At 39.4% G+C, this 18,674-nt stretch overlaps 1 protein-coding gene across 3 annotated transcripts in view; it reads right to left on the reverse strand.

Moving 5' to 3' along the window:
- FOXRED1 (FAD dependent oxidoreductase domain containing 1) overlaps positions 1 to 18,674 on the reverse strand; it is a 422,838-nt gene that overhangs the window by 166,172 nt on the left and 237,992 nt on the right. For all 3 annotated transcript variants that reach the window (XM_044080822.1, XM_044080820.1, XM_044080821.1), the window contains 3 exons: positions 12,574 to 12,650; positions 9,882 to 10,042; positions 2,204 to 2,333 (listed from right to left, as the gene is read on the reverse strand). In XM_044080822.1, coding sequence (XP_043936757.1) covers positions 2,204 to 2,333; positions 9,882 to 10,042; positions 12,574 to 12,650 — 368 coding nt within the window. The remainder of the gene's footprint in view (positions 1 to 2,203; positions 2,334 to 9,881; positions 10,043 to 12,573; positions 12,651 to 18,674) is intronic.

Consider the following 18,674-nt stretch of genomic DNA (forward strand, 5'->3'; position numbering starts at 1 on the left):
CCCACATAAGGTACGTTCCTCGTGATGAGTACGAGTTTGGAGTGACAAATATCGCTCATAAACATTCATGTATGTAAAACATTCAGGTGACATGTGCGAATTTCCTATAGCCTGTTCATAAATACCAGTTTTAAGTATAGTGTTTATATAAACAAAACGGAGCCTCTGCTGTATACAAATAAACAAAATGGAGCACTTCTCTGGCACAAAAATCCTTACTTTGGCCTGCAGAGACAGAAACGGAGCTTCTGCTGTATATAAATAAACAAAACGGAGCACTTCTCTGGCAAAAAAATCCTTACCTCAGCCTGCATATAAACAAAAAACGGCAGTGCATAAATGAATCACTGTGACTCTGGCAACTTCCGCGCACTTTTGTGTTTGAATTTACGTTAGCGTGCAATGCACGCATGGGTCCTATAGGTCTTAAAGCTGTAAAAGGAGGGGGGGCTCCCTCCCCCTCACTCTATGATTCTGGTGCCTATGGATGCAAAGGGCATTCTTAAAGTGGAACACCCTTTAAAAAAAAAAACTTTTTTTTTTTTAAATAAAATTAATTTCTCAGCCAGCTTGTTCCGGGGGGTGCAAGTGCACCACCTTGCACCTGCCTGCCGGCACCCTTGCCTGTAGTATTGTAAAGTTTTCCATATCCAGATTCTTTTGCCTGTATTTCTCTTCAAATATCTTTGGTGCTGCTCTTTTTGTACTGATTAGTTTTGCTTTCTGCTTTGCACAAATATTACACCATATTAAATCTCTTTTCCTTTCCCATGTTCATATTTCTTCTTCAGATGTCTCCTGATCTTCCTGCTTCTCCTTATTCAGGGGACTCCATCATGCTGTAATGTAGTCTGTGTTAGACCTTCTACATCAATCCTTTAGTTCGCAGGCACTCCATAACTTCAACTTCTATTTCTGTAACTTCTGTTTTACTAATCTTCTTTTCCATGTTCAATCTTTGTGATATTAATTTTTTATTGTGAAATTTTCCACATCTGGATGCCTTTGCCTGTATTTCTCTTCGAATATCTTTGGGGCTGCCCTCTCTATATTAATTAACTTGGCTTTCTCCTTTGCATAAATATTGCACCATATCAAATTTCGATTTCTTTCCCATGTCCATATTTCTTTTTTGTATTTTTCAAAAATATCTAGGTTTTGTTTTTTTACATTTTTGCACTTCCTCAGTTGCTTCTTTTTCCAAACAGATCAAAGTTTATTGATCTATATACTCTTTTTCAAAAATCTGTTGTATTAAAGAACGCATTTTTTTATTTGAAGCTTCTAACAGTTTTTCCTGTGAAAGCATTTTTCTTTCCTCTAATTTATCTCTTAATCTCTTTGTATATCCTCTGTCTGAAATTCTGGGCTTTTGCATAATAGTAACAATACATAATTTCTTTCTTATCCTCAATAGTCCACTCCATCATCTTTATGGCTCTTCTTTGGCATTTCAGTTTTTGTGACTTTTGTGGACTGCTACTTCCTTCTACAACAAGGAGGGCATCCTCCCCCTGGGCCTGGTCTAGCCCATTGTAGGAATGTTTCTGGATTTTGAGGATTCTACACTGTCATTTTTTTCCAGTCCTGGCACCAGTGCACATACCAGGATTGGGCACTTTTTTATCATGGGTCTTGTGCACCAAGCTATCTTTTTTTTGTTTTTGACTTACTTCTGTCCATGATATATGCTATATAAATACAGTCTATATATCAGTGTCGCCTTGGTGAGATTTTGGAAAAACAGGGTCCATGTTGTGAAGTTACTCACCAAGACTTGAGGATGAATTCAATTTCAGCACTACTACTCCCCTTTGCTTGCTGACTTTTCATCTCTCCATTAGGACCCTCTCATCTCTCCATTAGGATGCCTTTCTGGATGACATGTAAAATGTGCTAGTAGACCTCTGATATTAGATTCTATGCACTTCTGTATGGAGTCCTGTACAGAAGCAAACCTCTGATCTGCTGACCGTTCTTTCTATAATGGCTAGACTCAAGAAATAACAAAGCAATATATTCTAGATGGCAGAAAAATAAAAGTCTGCAACCAGCACAATTCACTAGATACTGGGAAATAAAAAGTAATTAATTCCACAACAATGAATACATTTAACCATTAAAGCTCCTAAGTTCAGTTCTCATACTCCATAAAACACTGCAACTTTCCACCTTCTTATTCTAAGCAAACACTAGGTCTTACCTCAGTTGGAGAAAGTCCTGCAATGTAGTTTCCTGCCAGTCCTTCTCGTCTGAAGTACACACCAGTGTAGTCAATGAGCAGCGGACAGTCCAGTCCAGGACCATCAGGACTATGAAACACATAGACAAACCTACGAGAGCCATCAAATCAAAGACATGTCATTCACTTTAAAATAGCTTTGATTTCCACCACACTTAAGACACTGTCAGTTATGCAGAGTTAAAAAAGCAATCCTGAGGCCTGGTAACATGAAACCAGGGGAATAAAGACCTAAACATGGTACCCAGATTTGAACAGTGGCCTAGAAGTTGGAGAAGATATAAAGTCAGTCAGAAGTGAGCCTGATATTGTCTCTTTAATCAGACAGAAAAAGTGAAGTACTCTTTTGAGAGAGCACTTTGTTGTGACAGCTACAGACAGCCGCAGGTATGCATAGCATGAAGTACTCAGTGCAGACATACACAAAAGCAAATGTATAGCATGACGGAAACAACAATCTCCCGTATACTATATAGCAATTCAAGTATGAAAAAGGGAGATGAATGAATAAACAAAGAACTAGCCACAACAGTTAACTATGATGGCTAACCTGTCCATGATGAGCTATGTGGATGCCACCCCTAGAAGGCTAGTGGGGGAAAATCAGTCCAGAAAACTCAGCAAGTAAAAAGCAAAACAAAAAAAAAAGCAACAATTTAACATGCAATAGGGATAATCGTGTAATCCCAGGCATGACACATTACATTTTAAGAAGTAAAACAACAGGTCTGCCAGCTCTCTCTGGGTAGAGTATCTCAATTACAAAGCAAACAGAATATGTATACCAGCTCCAGAGATATAATACGGTCTATTTTCTACTTAACATGTGAATATCTGTGTATTAAACTTAAGCGAAATCCAGAAACATACGATTATGATGACAGTGAAATGCAGTAAAATGTTCAATATAAAGTAAGGTGTGTAGTATAACCAACCTGTTGATACAAAGGTTGGGCATCCACTTGCTCTGTCAGTCACATGACTTCATCTAGCAGCTGGAGCACTGAGGATTAGTGGGGAAGACACAGGACTGACAGACTTTTGTCTGCTGGGGGGGGGGTGTAGAATAGACAAGGGTGTGTCCCTGAGGTGTGAATCCTGCCACTGTATCTCAACTGGAGTTCATGGACATGATAGGAAAGCAAAACTACAAGGAATATTAAACATTCTTTTAAAGAATAAATGTTCCACTTTTAGCTGAAAACATCAGTGTGTTGCAGGTTGACCAATGAGGCCTACTGAAACTTAAATACAAACTTATTTTATCTACATATGTGTATATGTATGTGTGCGTGCAGATATATAAACACACAAATATGTGTGTATGTGTACATCATGGATAACAGACAGACACGCATGTATGTACATATTCAATAAACACATGCTTACCCAATACTCTCACAAATACAAGGGATGAGTGTGTGTGCACGCTTGTGCATGCATACATATACATGCCTAAAGCAAAAAAGGCCAGACTGCTACAACAAATTCATAAAAGAATGATTTATACAAGTTCAGTTTTAAGCAAAACCACAGAAAATCAATGGATTGCTCAAGGCAACCAATAAAGGTAAAGGCAGCAATTAACATATTTCTTGTTTCACCCTTAGCTGGCAGCATCATGTACGTATTTTAAGTAATCTTGAACTAGGAAGGAATAAAAAGTTATAGAACACATTACACTTGTAAGCCTCAAAGGAAAGATATACAAGCAATTACCTTGGAATCTTTCTGTTCCTTCTGATTTTGTAATACAGTAGTAGCTCATTTAACTACACAGTTAACATAAGATGTACAACTAGTATTGTTATATTTTTATCATCAGGCAAAGACGTGCAAGCCCTGAACCCAAAAGCATAATAATGCACAGCCTGTCTTAACCTAAAATCAGTTCTTTAACTACTTTCTTTGGTACATTATCACTTTACTTCCTAGCCTGTGTTGCTACCCTAGAGGGTTCATCCTAGGTAGGCTACATTTCTTTCTGGAGCAACACTCATGCAGTACTGCTAGGATCCAAATAATCCACTTAGCTAATCTCAGCTGGACTTTCAAATATCTTTGATATCTTTGTTTTGTGCCTTACTACTTACAATCAGCAACTCTCAGAGCCAAAGTCCACACATTTTTTTTCCTGAGATAAGTTTGACCTTTGTACCTTTGTGTAACCTGCTTGGCTTCATTTTGCTCCCCCACAATACCCCAATTCCCACCCAGCCTCTACTTTTTTTCACACACCCTCTATCTCTATATGTAACCATATACACTCCATACCATCATCAACAAAACAAAGCACATCACAGCCACAATTACAAATCTCAAAGCAACCAGTCAAAACTCTCCATCATTTCTGAACAACCACCTCTCCCTTATAACCCCATCTTACCACATCTCCTACTCATCACTTGTCCTCCTAACAGCAAAGGTAAATCATTCACACATGAAGACAGCTTCTCATGGGACTCAAATAACGTATGACCTGAAACCATCATGCTAAATGATGGCAATATAAACTAGACTTAAACAAATTATCCTTACTATTACTCCTACAACCTTTTCAGTTTCCCACAACTCATATATGCTCCAACAAGAATAAAAAAAAATTACTGGGAAAGAATTGGACTCTAATTGTTCTGAAAATCTTGAGCAATCCTGACCCAACCTATATCACAGGCTCTCTGTCCAAGGACAATAAACCAGTCCTTTGTATTTACATTGATAACCTTTCCAAGTTTAACAAAGACACTTTCTTGAAACTCGAACACTAATTGGAGACACAGTTAAACACCTCCCACTGGATGATAATGAAAAAATGCTTCAACATCACCTTCTTAAAAATATTAAATGAACGGGATCCTTTTTACAGAAAAAGAATTAAACCTCATCCTGTTCCACAACTAACTTTTTCTACCAAAAATAATGAGACAAGAGGACAAAGCAGGGTGCATACAATGAACCAACAAAACCACTACTAATTGTTAAAACTACCAACACCTTTGTAGTATTACTAAAGCCCAAGTAGCCTTCAAAAAATACTTCCAACTGCCAAGAACATCATCTCAAATCCCCCAAAAACGTTCAGGACAATTGTATCATATCTTCTTAAACCTAGCAACTGTACCCAACACAACCCCAACAAAAAAAGGGATTTGATAGAGCATGTACATTCAACAGCCACATCATCAAAGCTGCGGCTTCTCTTGTCTGCTGATCCCCCCGCCCCCGGTTGCACTTCTCACTATCAACTCCCACTTCATTACTCTAAAACCCAGAATCACTTCCAACACTCAGCAATATCTCTCCTAACTGAAACCTACTGCACTCATACCTGATAATCTTCAGGCCAAATACCTTAAGTTTGCAGTTTAAATCCTAGCCTATCTAGACTCTATAATTAAGAACTCTATTCAAGAATCTGTTTTTCCCTCACATCCGAAGACAATCATTTATCATGTTCATTCATAAGGCAATAATTAAGTGGAACTATCCAAATACAGACCCACTGCCATACTCTCTTCTTTCCAAATCCATAAGAAATGCATCCACTCACAACTCCTGCCATTTCTACTTTCCAACACAGACACCACTCTCCTATTATTCCCCAACATCATTAACCTACAGGACAACTATCTAGTCTCCTCAGTCTTCCTTGACTGATCAAAAGCTTTTGATACACTTCCTCATACTAGACTTTTCACATTTCTGCACCTCAACCCACAACTGGTTTAACTCGTATATCCAAAACAGTCCTAAATGTGAAATGGCAACACATCTTCCTTTCTCCCCATTCCAGTAGGTGTTCCTTAGGGACCTATTCTTGGTCCTTTACTATTTAATATCTTTATTAATAGTCTCCATTCAGTCTTCAACTCAAGACTATTCAATATGCTGACAATTCTGCATCATTTTTGCCACAAAATCAATTCCAGAGTTCCTGTATATCACCAAACTCTCCTGTACCACTGAAGCATTGCATCTACAGACTAACTTAACACTTAGCTAACTTAACGTAGTGCTTAACACCAAAAATAAATTATGCTATTTACCCTGAAGTACTACAAAACCCCCAATCACAATTTTACTATTCAATCCTCTAATGTACCACCACCACTGATACTGTCTTTCACACAAAACTTCCTGGAGTAACAACTGGTGATAAAAATAAGATACGCATTCACCATAAAGTTCCATCTGTGTTGTTGCCTCTCATTTGCTCTTCAATCTATGGGTTCGGATCCAAGGATCGGATCTGACTCGGGTCACATACCAAAGCTCCAGGCTCTGACATCTGAGCTCCTCCCGTACCCATAATGCTCCACTCCTTCAAATCCCTCAGATCTAGTTTGCTGCACCACTATATATCATGTAATCATAGAAGCAAGAAAAAAATCACCCAAAGACAAAAGGGGAAGACAGAAAAGAATACTTCAGCAGCTCAAACAGTAATTAACTATTTTCCCCAGTAATTCCGTTAGGTCCTTCCACAGGTAGGGTGATGGAGGGAAGGAAGGGTGAAGAGCAAATGAGAAGCAAGAACACAGATGGAATGTTATGGTAAGTACATAACTTCTTTATCTGATGTTGTTGCCTTCATTTGCTATTCAACCTGTGGAACAGAGTCCCCAGCTACAGAAGAACTTAGAATACCTTGAAGAAAGGCTATTCTGGAGCACAGTAGAACCAATGGAAGCTCTGTTCCTGGAGATGATGTCTAGTTTGCAATGTGATATAAAGTATGGTGGTTTGACCACGTATCAGCTGCACAAATTTCATCAGTGGGAAGTTTCGACCAAAAGGCTGAAGAGATGGAAAGAGACCTAGTAGAATGAGCCTTAATGTGACACAGTAAAGGGATGCCCCTTGTGGACAACTAGTAGTTCAATGAGCCAGAGTACCATTGAAAACTGGTTTACCCAACCTGGAATTAGAAAAGGAAATGAAAAGTTGATCAGACTTCCTAAGAGACTTGGTTCTATCCAAATAGAAATGAAGCTGTCTGTGTATATCCAATGCATGAAGGTGGTACTCTGCTCTGTTTTAAAAATTAGGGAAGAAGACAGGCAGGTTGATAATTTGGTTAATTTTAGCGTCAGAAGCGACCTTGGGCAGAAAGGAAGGGTTAGTACGCAACGTAACTCTGTCCTTGTGTAAAATCAAATATAGAGGTTTGCAAGACAAAGTCCGTAATTCAGATACTCTTTTGGATGAGATAATGGCCACCATGAAGATGGTTTTCCAGGTCAAAAGCTTTAAATCTACCTTACCTGAAGGCTCAAAAGGGGGTGAGACTAAAGCCTGTAAAACCAAGATGAGATCCTAGGGGGCAACAGGTTCCTTGATAGGAGGATGGAGGAGAAAGGTACCTTTTAAAACGGCCTTGCACAATTTAGATGAGGCTACAGAAAAATAATTTTTATTTATGTGAAAATTGGAAATGGCCACCAATTGCACTTTCACCATAGAAAACCTAGCTCCGTTATAAGTTCATAGGTTCACAGGTGTGTACTAGGCTATATAAGCCTAGCCCAAGAAGATTCTCTGGCATCATGCCACCCAAAGTTAGTTCCAAAGTTATATAAAATATATAAGCCAGAAAATCCAACACAGCAGGAATCTGAGCTGTAAAAGGGTCTAGATTGTTTTGATGAGCCCAAATGGAGAATCTCTTCCACTTACTGTTGTATAGCTAGCTCGTGGACAGTCTGTGTGCCGCAATCAAAAATGTTCTAACTGGGGAAGAATGCCCAGGAGTTCTAGCCATCATTGGAAGTGGAGTAACCAAGCAGTTAGTTTCAGGTTCAGGAGGTCCAGATGGGAGCATCCCGAGGGATGGAACAACAGACCTGGACAGGGATCCAGAGTCCATGATGGACAGACCAGATGAGACCAAAGGAAGGGGAACCAAACTTGTCAGAGCCAAAAGGAAGCAATGAGGATCACTTGGCACTTCAACCTCTGAGCTTTTTGCAGAAATTTGGGAATAAGCGGAAGAGGAGGATAAACATAAAGAAGACTGGGGGGCCAAGCATGGACTAGAGCATCTCTCTGTGACTGTCCCTGAGGAAGGATCAGGGCAAAAAAGCTCAATGCATTTGGTGTTGGAGGGAGATGAAAAAAGATCACAAGAAGGTTGACCCCACATATGGAAGATCATAGTTGCCACTGATGGATTCAGAGACTACTCATGAGAGTTAGAAATGGGTAGGGAAGGGAAAGGGAAGGTCACAAGAAGGACTATACAAATTTACAAGGTTCTAGGATAAGATGGAAAACTATAAGATAAGGACTAACACTAAAGAAGAATATTCAAGGACAATAGATAGAAATAGCACAAAAAATAATTGACTAAACTCACAGGAAAACCCAGAAGAGCTCAGACATGTTACCTGATGCTGAACGAAGTGCAGCAAATGAGATCTGAGGGATTTGGAGGACAGGAGCATTATGAGTAGGGGAGGAGCTCAGATGTTGAAACCTGGAGCTTTGGTATGCATCAGAGTCGGATCCGATCCTTGGATTCGAGCCCCCAGGTTGAAGAGCAAATGAAGGCAACAACATCAGAACTTTAAATATGACTTGCATGACCAACACATTATCAGGAAAATTCATTAAAAAGTGGGGCTGCTATATACACAATCAAAACCTTCGCTGCCAGTTCCCTCACATACACACAGCAACTGCGCTAAGTTTCTGCTCATCAAGCTATAACAATGACAAAACAAGATTGCCAAATTTGCTACAAGCTTATATATGAGAACCCAACCCTGTGTCGTTTTCAGGAAAACTAACTGGCTTCCAGAACTCTTCTCATCTAAAAATAGCCTACAAAGTACCGCATTTTCTCAACAAATGTCCCTCTCTAAATTCTTTCATCCAGAGTTATTCCTCTTTTAGGACTCTAAATTCCTTCTACATATTCTTAATACTCATAGCTACCTTCAACAAGTCCCACCTGACTCTCTCTTTACTCTCACTATATGGCTGAAATCTCGAACTCTCTTTCCTTATCATGTTGCATCACTATAACTATATCTTAGAACTCCGAAGAGACAGAGGCACAGTACAAACATCCTCCTAAGACAGACACAAGCCTGATGCCTTGTAAACAGAGTGGTGATGCTGCAGGTCTCCTTTGCTGACTCACTATATATATTCAGCACTTTCATTTTTCAAGCAAATACGCCCATTTTACTTAGTCACTTATTGCTTCTTTGACAAATTTCTGACTGGATGAAAAACTAAACTAACCAAATTAAGGATTAAAATTACCAGACTCTGAACTTTTATAAGCTTTTCTTTACATACACATATGAATGTAAGAAATCATTTATTTCCTTACTAAAACTATATTTTACAGTAGGTTATTAAAAGATTTTGCAATAAATCTCCAATGTTTTTTGTTCTTTTGAGTGAAGCTTCCTTACTAACCCTAAAACTGGGTACTAACATTTTTACTTAATAGTTCTAAATGCATGTCTGATACCTAAAAATGCTGCATTCTGCAGGCTCTACTGCAGTTATAAGCAGACAGCAAAATGCTACCACTAAATGTGCCAAATACTACATTTATGTCACATGGGGTATTCATTTCACAAGGACACTACTATGTGTCAAACCAAAACATTGTTTTCATCAATACCTTTTCCTTGGTTCCACAGGAAGTTTCACCGCATCTACTGAATTGGGAAGCCCAGTCCCAATGCCAGCCATTTCTGCAACCTTTCCAGACCAAGCTCCCGCAGCATTCACAACCAAAGCACACTCTACAGGCTGGTATTCTTTGCTGTCTGGCATTTGCACCTGAAATAAAAACATTCCACACAGCAGATCAAGGTTCTCAAGTCATAAATATATTTTACACACTTTAGAAATTCTGACTCTCAACAAGCATTTGTCTCAGAAATCATCACTGCTTCGGGATATCTCTATATCTTAACTACTAGTCTGTTCAATAAGGAATCTCATCTCATAGTTCCTTAATACTCCACCGCAAGAAGCCTACAAATTAATTAAAGGTACACTCTGTACAGTAATTATTAAATAAAAAAACAAAAAACAAAAGCCAAATGGACAGCAAATAGGCCTTGCACAAAATGTCATAGGCTAATTAATATTTTATAAAACTCTTTAAGGAAAATATTCAGACCCAGTCCAAGAAACACCTACACAATACGTTCTACTGCAATAAGTCATGACTTACACATGCCCCGTGTAAACAGTTAGCACTCCCAAGATCATATTAGTAGAAGATTAAAATAAGTGTATGCTTGCAATTTTGGACCCAACTATTAGATTATTTATTTTACCAGGTCTGAAGTCTTGTCTTCAACTTTTCATTGTCAGTCTTGGCATCACTGCAGCATGATTGTTTTTTACAGCCTCATAAGGAAACTTTCTCCCCTTTATTTCTTTTAATGTCCTCCCCTTACAGCAGTGTATAACCCTCCAACTATTCTCCAGCTTTCCACAATGGCTTAATCTCTGGACCTCCCAAATGCTCCTTTTGGTTATCCCAGGTGTAATCCTTCGGCAGGTAGTCCACCTGCACTCTAAGGATGTTGACCTTGATGGTACTCCCCTATAGTCTTGAGGGATTCACTGAGGAGATGCATGCACAGAACTGGGAGCCATCATCCTTGTGGCTGAAGTACCTACTAGGGGGTGGCAAATGCAATGATGTCACAGATGCCTCTGTAATTTGAGTAGATGACCAGTCTGGTGCCTTAAGAGTGTTTCAAGTCCATTCCTCAAATTGAGCCATTAGCACTGTAAACAGATGCTCTGCTTCTGTGCCACCAGGCAGTCTTTTTAAATTTTCATTATCAAAATTTATCCAGATATACTCCAAAGTATGACAATTTGATCTCAGCTATCATCCCAAAGTAGAATATCTCGCTTTATTCCGTATTACCGCTGTTCATGTACTCTTATGCAAGACAACCTGCTGTTATTCCAAAAAACAGCAGTATGTTACCTGCCTACAGGCACTCACAAATCAGACAGCTGCTAAATAAGACACTGCCATGCTAGTACATTATGTCCTTTTCAAATATGGTAGGATTCCATTTCAGCCACTCAACACAGATTAGGGTGATACAGTATGTTTCTCAATAATAAGCAAGTAAAGGAAGCCTTTATTCATATAACTGGATGGCAGTGGCACTTTAATTTCTAAGATTAAGGAGTAAAGTACAAACAAGCTGTAGCATGCTAACCACAGTTTAATTCTCACAGCCTCATACTGGTACACCACTGCCTTTGCAACACCTCAAAGGCAACTAGCAAAGGTGCTGGTTTACTAACCGGATTACAAATAAACCAGAATACGAGTGTAACAGATAATTTAATCGGCTGACTTAAGTTTGTTTATACAATTTCTCATTTGCCTGGAATATCTCTTTATAGAGTTCAAAGTGAAAAGGGACTGTGTGTTATATCCAGTTTATTTCTCATAGCCACTGCTTAGTTACCGTATATTTTAGCAATTAAACTGCAGCGAATCCCATTGAGTCACTTCTCAAAACAGGCATTTATAAGTACGGGGTCTCATTCACTTGAGGATGCAAAACAAATAAACAAGAGTTTATTTTCCTCCCATCATTTCTTTTTCCATCATGGGCAACCTCCTGTGAAATGCTGGCAAAAAGTTGGATATCTATCTGGGATACCAGATGCCTAAGTTTGTTGGATGTCTGAAGATCAGCCAAGAAGAAAAAGGCTGAGCACCTGATGGCTCATCGGAAATGTGTACTCCTGCTCTTTGTTGGAGTGGCTGAAATGCAGCCTTTCTGATCTCCAGAGGACATAAGACAATGGCATGATGATGTCTAAACTTTAGTGGTACCTTCTTCTGAGTGGAAGGAGTCTGGTGTGGCAGCTGCAACGTTTCAATAATGATAAAATGGACATCAAGTATATTCTAGGCTTATACCGCTACATCAGAATGCAAAAAATGATAGCTGCACTGTGTTAATAAACTACTGTAAACTTCAACATAGCAGAGAAACCACAGAATGGAACTGAAGACAGCCCAAAAGGAATACCCATGTCTCCTCACCTGATTGAAATAAAGGCCCATTTTAACAGTGGCCATTATTGCCCTTCTGTCAGTTTATGTAAGAAGAAAAAAAAATTCCATCTGAGGCACTATGGAGGATGCTGAAGGCAACCAGCAGCAGAGGAAGAGATCATAGCCCTCAATGTGCAGCTTAAAGCACTGGGAAAATATGTAGGACTCTTCTGTAAGCCTCAATTTTACATGTAGAAAGCTGCTACTATCAAAAGTCAAGATCTGTCATTTTATCACAGTGGAAATAGAAAAGCATACTAACATTCACGTGGTGGATTCGTTTAAATACAACTGGTTCTCCATCTGATGTGACCATTTCCCTTGTGGAGTACTTGAATCCTGAAATGAAACAGAAAGAAATCTAAATGACAACCTCAGCACTTAGTAGGACAATAAATACTATGAAATCTTTGACAGACATAATGACCATGAAATGCCTCTACATGTGTAGATTCACAAGAAAATAAATGAAAACTGGGGGGAGGGCAAAGAGAAAGAAACTATCCTGATCCACTGTTGCAAATGAAATGCTCCTACACGCAAAACAAATGATCTGGGTTATGTCATGGATGCATGCTCTTGCGGAAAAGTAGAAGTCAGGCAATCTGAGGACAGCTCTTTTTCAGAGTGCACGGTTTCAGGGTCTGCAAGCAGTGACTTAATGGCCAGCATAAGTGAAGCTGGTTTGGCCTTTTTATAGGGTGAGACTGAATGCTGAAGCATGTGAGAATGAGTACAAGTTTAAGGTCACTGCATATCAAACTCCCTTCAAATTATGGAAAGTACCACTAAACCCAACAACATTAAGGTGGCAGCCATTTTACGTAGCATGTTCATGGTTTTAGGCTGGGGGTTCACTATCACCAACACACACACACACACACACACACACACACACACACACACACACACACACACACTTTATCAGTCTGACTCATTCATGAAAAGACTATTCTCTAAGAGGAAGGGACTCGCCCAATAATGGAAAATGCTGGTTAGAACAGATGGAATTATGGGAGGACTAGATTCTCACGTGTAGTGAGTGAGCTTCTGAATGGTTTGCTTTGGCTGTAAACTTAAGAAGGTATGAACCTATGAAGAATGCCAGTGGGAGGCAAAGAACAAGGTCAGTGCCTTGTTTGTACTGCTACAGCACCAAAGTCCTGGGAAACAGATCTGTAGAAAGTGTAATGCCAGAGTGTGTCTAGAGCAATACTGGGACTAACCATTGTTGTAATAAGATACAAAATGGCTAGCATTAAAATGTATTCACATGCAAATTAATACAATGTAGTGTCCACTTTACTTGTTTCTATTTTCCAGTTAGCATCACAGTCAAACTCAAATAATTTTTGTCACAAACTAGCCAGTACGCATGCTCCTCATTCTGAGTTACTCCCTTGTTCATCAGAAATGACAAAATACACAACTCCTCTTAGAAAAAAAAATGCTTCACTTTTCAGTCCCTGTTGCCTGCTGACCATTTGGACTGCTGCTATGACTGTGATACAGTCATCATCCAACCACCACAGACTTTAGTGTTACAGCCTATAGCCTCTGTGTGTTCCTGTAATGAGCTGACACAAGGACTGTTCTCCTACCAGTGCTCATTGAGTGACTTGAGCCACAACAGTCCACCCCCCTGAAAGCAGATGCAATGGTTTGTTCCCAATCTCAACCAGAATTATAGCTGGGACCCTGCCCCCTGAAACATACCCCAATCCTCCTTCTATTAAGGGAGAAAGCAAGCTTTGCTTCATCTACACCATCCTAGCTAACTTCTCCAGTGATGGTGCAGCTAAATGTAACCAGGTTTGATTTCTAGCACAGATCTCTGAAAGGCTGAGAATCTAACTCTACAGCAGTGAGTGTCTTGTCTTCTTAATCACGCTGCTGCATCTTACTTTTAACATTTGGTCCAAATAATGCAGAACCATCATAAAGGGTATTAGTAATGGATGATCTGAAGTATTCTACAAATCCAAATAGCATCAACCAGGCCTACCATCACATAATAATACCTGCCCATGATGCTCTTGCTTCTCTATCTGCAGCACTACCTAAGAGGTACATGGAGAGCATAACTATAGCATTCATCATTGACACCCACAGCTCCAAGTGTTTGCAAGTATCCACAGGTGGCAATTTAAGGGATGCGAGAGTTTTATTAACAAGATCTCTTTGGAATCTGATCATATGCGTTCTATGACTTGGTACTCTCTTTGGAATCTGATCATATGCATTCTAGGACTTGATACTCACTTCCCTAAGTGACCCATGAATATGCACTCCTTATCAGGAGGATGGACGGTCTGAGCATCCCCTGGGGTCTTTCTTTTTGTGGCAGCCAAGATAACGATGGAGCTAACAAGTGGTCCCTTACTCCAGTGGGTCTTGCACTTGGGAGTCCTGAAAACTCTGTCAGTCTCTTAGGGTTTGGGCTCTGTTATGTTTGTGTCTTTCCATGCATGCTGGCAAACTATGAACACCATTTTGACAGTGGGGGGACCACGCAAACTGCTGGTGGTGGTGTATACCAAAACACCTCTTGAAGGATCAATTCCTCAGGACAGGTGGAGGTCATTGGGTCAGAATCCCCTCAGTCATATCATTTCAAGGATCTCCTCAAACTTGGGCTCTTTTGGACAGGAATGGGGAGAAACCTTTTCCTTGTCAACAGTCATGCCTGAGGTAGAGCACTTTGAAGGAGAGTCCAGGTATTTCATCTTACACACTCCCCTCCACCTCTAAAGAGAACTCCTCCCAGGATCATCTGTGTCTCGAAGGACATTCTAGTCCAATGTTCTGCTGGAAAGAGGAGTTAAGGTTAAAGACACCATGCTGGGTGGTCTTCCTGGGCAGGACCATCATACTATGTACTTATTCTGTGGCAACAACACTTGATGTTCTCCCCAGTACTACCTCTCTTATCTCTGCTGTTGGTACTGAGGCCATGGATCACACTGATTCCAAAGCCATGATTCCAACAGTCCCAGGCACTAAACTAAGGGCCAAAAGTAACAAATGGGTCTTCAGCACCAAGACATTAAATTCCAAAAGCACTGATACAGGAAATGCATCTGAGGGAGTCTGGGTCAATCTGGGTGCCGAAAATGTACAAACACTCACAACCTTGGCTCTAGTGACTATTGATGCCAAAGGGACTGGCATAGAGTTCACAGGTGCCAAGGGGGTCAGCACAGCCATAAAAGTCATGACTGGTGCCCAAGAAAAAGGCACATGCTCCATACTTAGCCCAGATACTCTCTGTGCTGAGACCGGGGAAGAAAGCAAAGAAATGGAGAGCAAGGGTTCACCTTTTGCCATCCTGGAAATACAAGGGGGCCAAATAACAGCAAGACTCCAGCTTGGAATTTAAAAAGGCTGTTATATTTTCACAATCAAAAGGAGTTGAATGACTTTGCACCAACCTGGAGGACCTAACTAAAAGGACCAAAGATGACTAGGAATGCAGAAATCTAGACAGCTCATGTTCCGAGAAGAAGCTGCTAAGTCTTCTTCTCAGAGCAGAGAATGAGGAACCTGAATGGTCAGGTCTGTGAGGACATGAAGGAAGTGTAATCAGAAGCATCAGAAAGGTCCAGTTTCAGCTGAAGGAAGGACCTCTGATCTGCAGACTTTAGCTGGAGATGGAACAACTGGAGTTTTATTACCTCCTCAAGCCTATATCTTTCCTTCTTTTCTGGGTGGTAGTTATCCTTTAAGAGATTTTTACTCTGTGTAATTGATGTAATTGATTAATTGGAATTAACTGTGTTATAAATAGGAAGCATTCAGTGAATGTATTTTACTCTGTAAAGGCTGTTTATGGCCGAGGCTCTAGGAGATTTTATGGTGAAATTCATTGCTATCTACTTCATTGTGGAATAAACAGACTTCCATTTATTGAAAGAAAGAAGTTGTCACTGGTTTGTTGGTACGTGGTTTGTGACATCCTTTGAGGTTTCCCATTTCAATAAAACTTTTTCAAATAAGTTTGTTCCCACAGTCTAAAATAGTTCATTAGGTAAAATTCTTACAAATGGAGCAGTTGTCACCCGGGTGTTCCAGCCAAAAGTAGACCACACAAGACATGTGGGCCCAGAGGATTTTGTGACCTAATTTCTTACACCTTGTGAAGCTAGAGGTCCATTCTTTATCCATTTTTGAAAAGTAAGCCAAAAAAAATCTAATCAATTTTTAACAATGAGAAAGGCAATGATTAACGAGCACTGTTAAAAAGATCCTATTGCCTAAACTATAAGTGACTAGATAAATACATTTCTAAACTTAGTAACTGGCACTGCCAAAATAGAAAGAAAAATACCCACAAGACTAACTGTCAAACAGCCAAGCCAGAAATGTTGTTAAACTATCTGAAACTTTCAAAAATTATTAACAGTTGGACTGTTTAATGAACAAAGGCAAGAAAAGACTTACTAGAGACAATACTGCAGGAAAAGTGGTCTACGGGGGAGTGTGGAGGTAAAAAGAAAATCCGATTTTGCAGAACAAGTTAACTGTAAGTAGAAACTGTTCACAAGTAAAAACAGTGAAAAATAATTAAGAAAACTAATAACTTAACTGTCACGGAACAGGAAGGAAAAAAAAAACCTTTTCGGTAACAACCCACTTGAAGAAGCAGCAAGATTTGGAGAAGAAACATTTTCATCCTTGGAGGAGGGGAGGAGCTCAAGTTTGCACAAAACTGAATAAGTTGCCAAGTGTAGGTTTCCTGCATTGACCAGTCCACTTATTTCAGTAAACAGATTGACTCAACACAAATCTATTGACAGACCAAACAGTACACTAATTCACTGTCTAAAATTCTTTAACGAGTGATTCATCTACAAATTGCTCACTTCGTGACAAAAATATACATACATAAAAATAATGTATGTACATATGTATACACACACATACATATACAATTATGCTTAAAAATGCAGAGTACTCAGAATGTAGACACCAAAAGACCAACAGTTCATAAAGTAAACTCATCAAAATACTGACACTTATAAGTACCAATACAAAACACACAAAACCACATGAAACAAAATGACAAAAAAATATCCCTTTTCTGATCATTTTACACTAAAAATACATTAAAATTAACCAAATAAAACCCCCTAAACCACAGGAAATTGTTTGTCTTAAGTGGTATTATTACATAAAGGAGTTTTCTCTAGTAATGTGCAGGGTTACGGTTAGGGACAGGGTAAGAATGCATAAGTAGGGTAGATGGGGGGGGGTGTTAAAGCCAGCTTACTAATGCGTGCTAACCCTAACTCTTTATTTTACCACACAGAAGCCTTTTCCTTACTTCCACCCCTATACAAGACAAGATCAGACATGTAAGCACCAACAAATATACACAACTTGAAAGATATCCCCTTACCTAACCCTTATTCTAGGCCTAACTTGCTAATACTTCTGCCCATTACAGCAACCCATTTACCTCTGTCTACATTCTGAACTGCCTACATACTGATACCATGGTTCAGAACACTGACACTCTGAACTGTCAGCATTTTCAACTGCACCCATATAGAATGTTATTTCCAAGATAACACTGCAGGGAAGATGTACATAAAAACACAAGATTTATTCCGCAATTCAAAAAAATGTGGCTCTGCAGTTTCAAAAGAAAGCAAATGATATCTTAATAAATTTTTCAAAACAGGTACTTCCAACAAGGTATACTCTGTAGATAGCCCCTCCCAGGTTCTCCTACTCCAAGCTTCCAGGTCTTCTTTCTGATGATCTTCCATGCAAGAACAAAGTGACGAGTCCACAGTAAGCCTAAGAAAGGCCATATATTTGACATCACTGGACATGACAAAGAAATACTGACAGATAACACTTAAATCTTTTGCCCAAGAAAAACAACCCCTGATGATCTGTTTTGAAATGTTACCATGTGACCTACATAAAGCCACAGCCACCTTTTAGAGCTGATGGATAAAATACTGAAATCCCATGTACAATATCCTGCAGTATACCCGGATTTGGCCACTCATTCAGAGTTAGCCTAAATGTGAGAACCGCTATATGGTTACGGATATGATTAAATGATAAAATTAACTCAAGAGTTACTAGAATCCTAAAATAAGAAAATAACAGAAGTCCATGCATTAAGATAGTCCGTGATGGTAAGTTTTGTACTGAAAATAATACAAAGAAAGGTACAGAGAGAAACACAAAAAGACACCAAATCAAAATTGTAAGAACGATGCAAATATAAACCTGAACAAAGACATGTCACTTAAGTGAAACTTTAACCAGTGAAAAGAAATAGGCCATAAAACAGAATTACATGAAAAAATGGTATATTATGTCTTATGACAGAGAAGACAGCAAGAA

Source organism: Protopterus annectens, chromosome 8.part0 (assembly GCF_019279795.1).
Source record: "Protopterus annectens isolate FY-2018-M chromosome 8.part0, PAN1.0, whole genome shotgun sequence".
Lineage (NCBI taxonomy): Eukaryota > Metazoa > Chordata > Ceratodontiformes > Protopteridae > Protopterus > Protopterus annectens.